Raw genomic sequence first — 7,712 nt, 5'->3', positions numbered from 1 at the left:
AGATTCAGTTTCCTTTGGGGGGGGGAAGGAAACAGGAAGGGACTACTTTGTAGAGGGGGGACTCTTTTATTCAGGACACTTCCCATCTACCCCATTCCCCTCCCCCATTCTACTCTAGGAAGCAAAACTCTATCCATTTAACTCTTTAGGGGGAGATGAAGAAAGAAACATCTTTCCCCAGTGGCTTCTCGGATAACTGGGATCTCTTCCTTTCTGTTGGCTTGGAGAGAAAGGGATCCAGTCCTTCCTGATCCAGGAAATCGCTGGGCTATCCCTCTAATGCTCCCCAGATTATTCTTAAACCACTTCCACCAGCCATTCCCCACCAAGTGGTGTGTGTGTGGGGGTGAATTGTTTTTGTAAATGTAGTTTTCTCGTTTTAGGTTTACTAAATTTTCCTTTTAAAGTTTTTTTCTGTATTAAATGTTTTATTTTATTTTTTAAATAATATAGTAATACACAATAACAGAACAAGCAAAAAAGACATCAAAAAGAAAATTCAACTAACATATCAACATACTTTAGTTAATAAATTTAAGCCGCGCAGAGTAGACCTTTGGTTTGGATGGGCCGGATAGAAATCAATCAATCAATTAATCAATCAAATAATAAATAAATAAATAAATAAATAAATAAATAAATAAATAAGCAAGCAAGCAAGCAAGCAAGCAAGCAAGCAAGCCCTAGTAGGATTTTTCAGGAAGTTTGCAATATACTCCCTACCCCCAAAATATGCCCCAGTTAAGTGAAACCCCACCCTCAGACATTGTGCAGCAACCAGAAAATGACATCACTAAAATCAAACATCGAGTCATGTTTTTGGAGAAAAACAGTAGCTATTACTGTTAAGAAACTTGTGTTATTCAGGTTAACAGGAATTGACAAATAAGAAAGAATTCAATGATATTTGGGGAGTGAGTATTCAGCATATATTCATAAAAGAAAGGGTGCTGTAGCACTGCAAGATTCTGTGCAGTTTTAGAATGGGGTGAAGGAGTGTATTGTTTTTGGAAATGTTCTCTTGAATAGGCTTTGACATTTAAGGGCCTTGTTTCCACTTTGTCCTGAGTAACAAGATATGAATTATGACCTTCTGTGTAAATTACCTCTTGATCAAGAAAATATGAAATGAAAGTAAAACATTTCACACTCTTGTGACATTTCTATTGTTTCACACCACTGTGTTTACTCTGATGATTCCGAAGGAGTGAATTCAATGGAAACCATTTTCCGCATTATTGGCATTTGTATGGCTTCTCCCCAGTGTGGATTCTCTGATGATTACGAAGGTGTGTATGCTCAGAAAAACAGTTGTCACACTCCTGACAGTTGTACGATTTCTCTCTTGTGTGGACTTTCTGGTGCCTCTGAAGTCCAGAATTGCGAGCAAAACATTTCCCACACTCTTGGCATTTGTATGGTTTCTCCCCTGTATGGACTTTCTGGTGTCTCCAAAGTCCAGAATTGCGAGCAAAACATTTACCACATTCCTGGCATTTGTATGGTTTTTCTCTTGTGTGGACTCTCCGGTGAACAGAAAGCTGAGAACTGCGAGCAAAACATTTTTCACATTCCTGGCATTTGTATGGTTTTTCTCCTGTGTGGACTCTCTGGTGTCCGGAAAGGTGAAAACCATGAGCAAAACATTTCCCACACTCTTGGCATTCAAATGGTTTCTCCCCTGTGTGGACTTTCTGGTGTCTCCGAAGTTCACAACTGCGAGCAAAACATTTCCCGCACTCTTGACATCTGTATGGTTTCTGCCCTATGTGGACTTTCTGGTGTCGCCGAAGTCTAGAATAGCTAGCAAAACAATTCCCACACTTTTGGCATTTGTATGGTTTCTCTCCAGTGTGGATTCTCTGGTGCGTCAGAAACACTGAAATGTGATAAAAAGATTTTCTGCATTCCTTACATTTGTAGAATTTCCTTTCATTGTCGATGCTCTGGCGCAGCTCAAGGAAGGAATTCCAGTCCAAACATTTTCCATTTTCCTGATACTGGTATTTCTTTTCTTCTCTGGCAATTATCTTGTGATTTGCAAGTTGTGTTTTTTTATTAAAAGTTTTCCTGTACACTTTTTCACTGATCCTTTGGTCTGCAGTGTGGTCTCCCTTCTGAAGTGTAAGTGCCACACTTTTAGCAAGATCTTTCCTACACATGGTGTCTGTATTGGGCCTTCCTCTGATGTAATTTTCTTGATCTCCTGGAAGAACAAAGAGCATAGAATAGATTGAGTAAATCTACTTTTATCACTTGAAGTATCACCACTCACCAAAGGGTGTCCTTTAGAGTGAGAGAATTCCCTGGTGAGAACATTATATCTACAGGAAAAAGAACCATTTGAGGGAAGCCATTCTCCCTCCCCCGTCTCCCAATAATGTTCGAGTAAGCAGCCAACAATTGTCCGTGGGAGGCGAACATGAAGGTTCCCCACAGAAATGTTCTAGAACACCCCACCTTGTTGTAAAAGAAAACCAACCTCTTACGTAGTGCTCCCACAGTTGGTGGTCGTGACATGAAGAGATGGTAGCCAGGAATTCAAGAGGTCCCATGGCTGCCAAACGACTTTTGCCACAATCTAGATTTGAAAAAGGAAAAACGTTCTTTGTTTCTTCACAATGAACGAAAACATTTATATTTAAGAAATCATTTCTTATTTATTGACTTTGATGAAGATGTTCAATAATACACGTTTTGCTGTTCTTTGACTCTTTCTATTGACCTTCCGCCTAACAGGGTGAGGGAGATTATTCCTTTCTTTCCCCCTTGCTTTAGCCCCTTCCTCTCATCCATCATGAGACGGATTGTAAAGAAGGATCCACTAGCGGGTGTCATTTTGGTGGGAAAAGGAGAAAGAATAAAAGGAGGAGAGAAGGAGGGGGAGGGGAGGGGAAAGCTTGTTTGGTGACAGAAGCTGAAGAGGAGGGAGAAAAGGACTGAGTGGAAAATATGTAGTACAAGAGGAACCCTGGATGCGGGAATAGACAGAGTTCAAAGTTCCCAGAGATAAGACTGGAGAAGGAAGGTATAGAGAAAACCACCTTACTTGCGCAAAACCGAAGAGAAGTAAAGAAAAAACAGAGAGTGGCAACAGCCAGAAGCCCAAAGACGGGCAAATATTTATTCATTCATTCATTCATTTATTTAACTTATATGCTGCCCACACTACCCGAAGGTCTCTGGGCGGCTTACAACATTCATTCATACATTCATTCATTCATTCCTTTATTTATTATAAATAAATAAATAGGTCATATCTCCACCGTCCTGGGCAACCCCGTGGAGCGACTCCCTTCAGGCCAAGGCTAAGACTGAACCCCGGCAAGGAAGGTGTGGGAGCCTCAGGTGGAGTGGGTTTTCCGCCCTCCCTAATACGGTCAGACACAAAGATAACTCAGGAGTCACAATTGGGAATCCCATGTAAATGCCAAAGGTCAAGTTCCACCCCTCTGCAAGGGGAGAGGGATGAAGGAGAGAACAAGGTATCTCTGAAACCAGACTCAGAATCTGTTGTTGATGTTGAGCAAGGCAATTTGTCACACACAGAAGGACTTTTGTTGGAAACAAACAGTGTCCTCAAGGCGTCCATCGAGTGTAGACCAGAAGAGAAAAAAAAGGAGAACCAGACAAGATTACAAACCCCCTGAGTGCCAGGCAGTAAAGACGAAAATCCCTTTTCCAACTTGAGCTCCACAATGCTATGATGCAAGGCTGAGGGGCTTTTGCCCTTCAGGCAGATCAGCTCCATTTCCCAATGACCAGGCTGCCCAGGGCTGAGGGCATCTGGGATTCAGTCATACTGGGAGACCCCACAGAAGTTCCCTACTCTTGTTTTAAGCACCTCCATCCCCATTAACTGGTGTCACTGCTCTCCCTTGAATATTGCCGTTACTGCACTTCGTGTGAACCAGAGAATCACAGAGCCTTACTGAGGGAAGCCACCATCTGACGGTTCTCCGCCGTGACGTCCCTGTGGAGGGATCTCTCATCCGGATCCAGCAGGGCCCATTCCCCCTGGGTGAAATTAACAGCCACCTCCTCAAAGGTCACCGGACCCTGGAAGAAAAGAAATTTTTACCAGCATAGGTCTAAAAGAATCTTATGTGTTTTGTGAACCAAAGATAAGATGAAGTTGCTAGAACCTTTTCACCAGGTTTCATTTGGTTTCTTTGGGTGCAGTTCACTGTCTTCTTAAAGGAAGTTGCTTTTACCCCAGAGTAGGAGGCCTATGGACCCAAGGCTCCCTCCAGGGGAGAGGCTGCCCATTTCGGAATCTCACTTTCTCCAGAATGAGAGCAGGAGGGAGGGCTGTGGCCTTCAAGTCTCAGACTTCCCTTAAATAGTAGAGAGGGATCTTGAGTGGTGCAGGGGTAAAAATTTACCTCCCTTGGAGACCCACAAAAGGTGAGAAGTGGTGAACAGGTGCCATTCAAAAATGTCTACGAAAACAAGAAATTAAAGAGTAGAAAGAAAACATTCAGATGGTAAGTCCAGCTTCCGGTTTTCTGATTTCTCTGGCTTGGAGAGGCCTCCAAAGTGAAAAGGCCTCTCAGGTTCAGAAAAGGTCATTTTCTTAGGGAAAGAAATTACTGTATTACTATTTCTTAATTTTAAACTTGGTTAGGCTGATCTGGTCTTAGAGGTAGCCTTTGAGGGACTCTGTATTTTACTTCTTACTACAGATGCTGAGTAAACACTTAATGGAAACAGGAGGAAGGGACTAAACGCGTTCTATATGCTCCCTTAGGACCCTTCTCATGTTTTTGGCTTTTCCAGAAGAAGAGAATAGGACACAATCTTCCCAGCAATCCGTTGCCCCCCTACCTGATCCGGGTCCTCCCCATGAGAAAGAAGAGCAGAAATCAGGTTTCTTGTCACAGGCATTGTTGCAGCCCCTGCAGGAGAAATGAAAAACAGTTCCAGTTATTTGGCTGATTGAAAACAACCCTTTCCCATCATGATAGGAATCATCCGCATAAGATGGGTGGGGTGCTTGGGTTTTTGGATGGATGATGAAATACTCTGTCAACTCAACACACAAAGAGAAAAATAGAAAAGCAATCCCTCGTGTATTCCAGAGAGAGTGAACTTAAAGACAAAGCCATTCCCAGTGGGAATCCTTACCTTTCAAGCAGGCGCCGCCATCATCATCATCATGTTCCTCCCTTCTTAGGAACATACTCTGCCTCCTGTCTGATGGAGTCTTCTCAGTTGCAAGGAAATCCCACAGAACCCCCAGTGAGAGGTTTTGGATCTGAGCAGTCGAGGGTCCAAGCCATGGAATTTCAAAATGGAAAAATCACAAAAGAACAGAAGTCTTGGCTGATAAAGTTCTGCTATGGAGATATTTCTCCACCAACAATGGGTCAAGAGTTTAGGGATGTTCTCTAACAATACGTGCAATTGGGGGCAAATTCCCTCCCCATGCCTACTGGGATATAGAGGCCATACGCTCCCCACCCTTCTTTCACAGTCACCGGGAGGAAATGCTGTCTCACCTTCTGCTCTTCCTGCCTCTTCTCCTCCGCCTGACTCAGGAGGAAGCCTTCGGCCAGGGCCACCGCCTGGGAACTGGTCTCCGCTCCACATTCCCTCACCCAGCGGGACATCTCCAAGGGGAGGATGGCCAAGAATTGCTCCAGGATCACCAGGTCCAAGATCTGAGCTTTTGTGTGCCTTTCTGGCTTCAGCCACTGATGGCAAAGAAGGTGGAGTCGGGTGCAAACCTCTCGCGGACCCTCTGCCTCCTTGTAGGAGAAGCATCTGAAGCGCTGACATTGCTCCAGTGAGCTGACTATGAGTTCATGCAGGACATCCTGGCTCCTTCTTTCCCACAATGCCCCACTCCTTCCACTCTGCATCCTATGGGGGTCTCTTCCTGCTCCAATGCCAGCTGAGTCGTCCTCCGCCATCTCTGACCTGTGCTGAAAGGAAGGATGCCATGGCATCAATGAAGAAAACCTCTGAATTTTCTCTCCAGGCAAAGACTGGATGATCAGGCCCTGCTATTAACCGATAGCAATAGGAAGATGTTGCTCCTTAAATAATTACGAGATGTTGTGTGAAAGCTCCTTTTGGAGAATCCATGTCATGCAAAAGAAGATGTAGGGAAATGTCGAAGATAAAAGCAGAAATGGGACACCTGAACAGCTTTTTTTCATTTAAAGGTTTGACCTTGACTTGAGCAGAGACCTAGAAAGGAAACCCACCCCAGATTGCTCGACCTGCACCTTACTCAGCCAGTCCTCACCCAAAGGGACACCCTCTGCCTTTGATCCTCACCTGCCTTTTAACCCATCCCTGTCTATGGCAACCCCTTCAAGAGCTCCTTTTATTTTTCCATGTGAAAAACAATATAACTCATTGAAGACGTCACATGCAAGAGGCAATTTTTAAAACAATAATACTTACAAAAATTCCACTGTAATATCTCTTTTTATTTTTAGTGCAGACTACTTTGGTAGAGAGAGGTTCTATTTGCAAATAGCTCTTATATGAGCTGCCCTTCTGGAAGATAAAAAAGTTTTCTTTTGCGGATTACTAGCCTCTCCCCACCCCACCCCACCCACCCCACCCCGTGCAGCAGACACACAAAAACCTCTGCTTGTGTTGGGTCAGAGTTCATGTGAGGAAGAGGAAAAACAACCTCCTTCGCCATCAGGTGCCAAAGAGGGGGAAGCCCTTCCTTCTCTCCCCCTGGCCGGCTTCCTTTCCTGGGATGGAGATGAGGCCGAAGGGGGGGGGGTCCCAATTCTCTTCCTCCCCCACAGCCCCAAATTCAACCTCCTTCCCCTTTGAAGACACGGAGGAGCTCCTGGCGCCCAAGAGCCCCTCCCGGCGGACCCTCTCCTGGGGAGGGAAGGAAACCCTTGCCCTTGGCCTCAGGCAGCGAAATCTCTTGGGCCGCCCCGGCTCTCCCTCTGAAAGGCCCCTTCCCTGACCTACATCTCCCGACTCTCTTGACTGGGGTGCTCCCTCTCTTCCCTCCCCAGACCTTTCCCTGAGAGGATGGGCTCACCTTCCTCCGCCCTCCCCACCCCCCGCGGCCCCCTTTGAAGGAGAGGATCCTGAAGGAGAGGAGAAGCCCTTCCCGGAACACCCAAGCCCCCGTTTCCTTCCGAAAGGGAAAAAAAAAGGGAACAGGAAGGGGCTCCCTTGAGGATGGGGGACCCTTTCTTATTCAGGACTCTGCACGACTTCCTGTTTGTCCCGTATTTCCCCACCTGCTGTCCACTCTAGGAATCAAACTCTCTCTTTTTAACTCTTCAGGAGGCGGTCTAGAAATAAGACCAACTTCCCCGCCAGAAGGCTTGGCTTCTCGGACAAGCGGGATCTCTTCCTCCCTTCCTGGTTTGGAGGAAAGGCGTCCGGGACTTTCAGACCCAGGAAATCCCTCAGCTTCCTCTCTGCTGTCCTGAAGCTCTTTCTGCACCAAATCCAACTAGCCGTTCATTCCCCACCGACCTTCTCCTCGACCTCCTCCATTTGCAGGACTTCGGAGGGATCCCTTTGGAGGCGGGGGGGGGGGGGGCATTTATCTAGGAGGAGAAGGGTCAGAGGCGTCCTTGGAATCAGAGTTAGGTCACAAATGGGGACTTTTAAAAGGTAATTTCAAAACACGAATGTAAATCTAGTCTACAACATCCAAGGACAGCAGTCTCAGGTACTCCCATCTAATAAATCGCATCTCTACGATCCTAAGCGCTTTG

General features: G+C 45.7%; 1 protein-coding gene across 4 annotated transcripts; it reads right to left on the bottom strand.

Moving 5' to 3' along the window:
- Positions 1 to 407: 407 nt before the first annotated feature.
- LOC110070958 (uncharacterized) lies at positions 408 to 7,443 on the bottom strand. Of its 4 annotated transcripts, XM_078388132.1 has the most exons (8): positions 7,022 to 7,443; positions 5,502 to 5,922; positions 5,128 to 5,257; positions 4,828 to 4,898; positions 4,386 to 4,442; positions 3,933 to 4,059; positions 2,483 to 2,581; positions 408 to 2,206 (listed from the first exon to the last, which is right to left on the bottom strand). In XM_078388132.1, exons 2-8 carry the CDS (start codon positions 5,913 to 5,915, stop codon positions 1,236 to 1,238), a joined length of 1,869 nt encoding a protein of 622 aa, XP_078244258.1. In that variant the 5' UTR covers positions 5,916 to 5,922; positions 7,022 to 7,443; the 3' UTR covers positions 408 to 1,235. The 4 variants fall into 4 exon arrangements, with proteins under 4 accessions (XP_078244258.1, XP_078244260.1, XP_078244257.1 ...); XM_078388134.1 differs by lacking the exon at positions 4,386 to 4,442 and having other exon boundaries at positions 5,502 to 5,927; positions 7,022 to 7,441; XM_078388131.1 differs by lacking the exon at positions 7,022 to 7,443 and having other exon boundaries at positions 5,502 to 6,405.
- Between the last annotated feature and the right edge of the window lie 269 nt (positions 7,444 to 7,712).

The sequence above is a fragment of the Pogona vitticeps genome, chromosome 2 (assembly GCF_051106095.1).
Source record: "Pogona vitticeps strain Pit_001003342236 chromosome 2, PviZW2.1, whole genome shotgun sequence".
NCBI classification, from domain to species: domain Eukaryota; kingdom Metazoa; phylum Chordata; class Lepidosauria; order Squamata; family Agamidae; genus Pogona; species Pogona vitticeps.
Note: the sequence above shows the minus strand (reverse complement) of the source record. Positions and strands in the feature narration are given on the sequence as shown.

Bases quoted from the DNA above. Each gene is read 5' to 3' on its own strand.
- LOC110070958 (XM_078388131.1), bottom strand. From the start codon at position 5,951: ATGCCATGGCATCCTTCCTTTCAGCACAGGTCAGAGATGGCGGAGGAC. The intron at 4,899-5,127 runs GTAAGGATTCCC...TTTCTCCTGCAG, and splicing joins TGGCGGCGCCTGCTTGAAAG to GGGCTGCAACAATGCCTGTG. The intron at 2,207-2,482 runs GTTGGTTTTCTT...TTGTTCTTCCAG, and splicing joins GTGGGAGCACTACGTAAGAG to GAGATCAAGAAAATTACATC.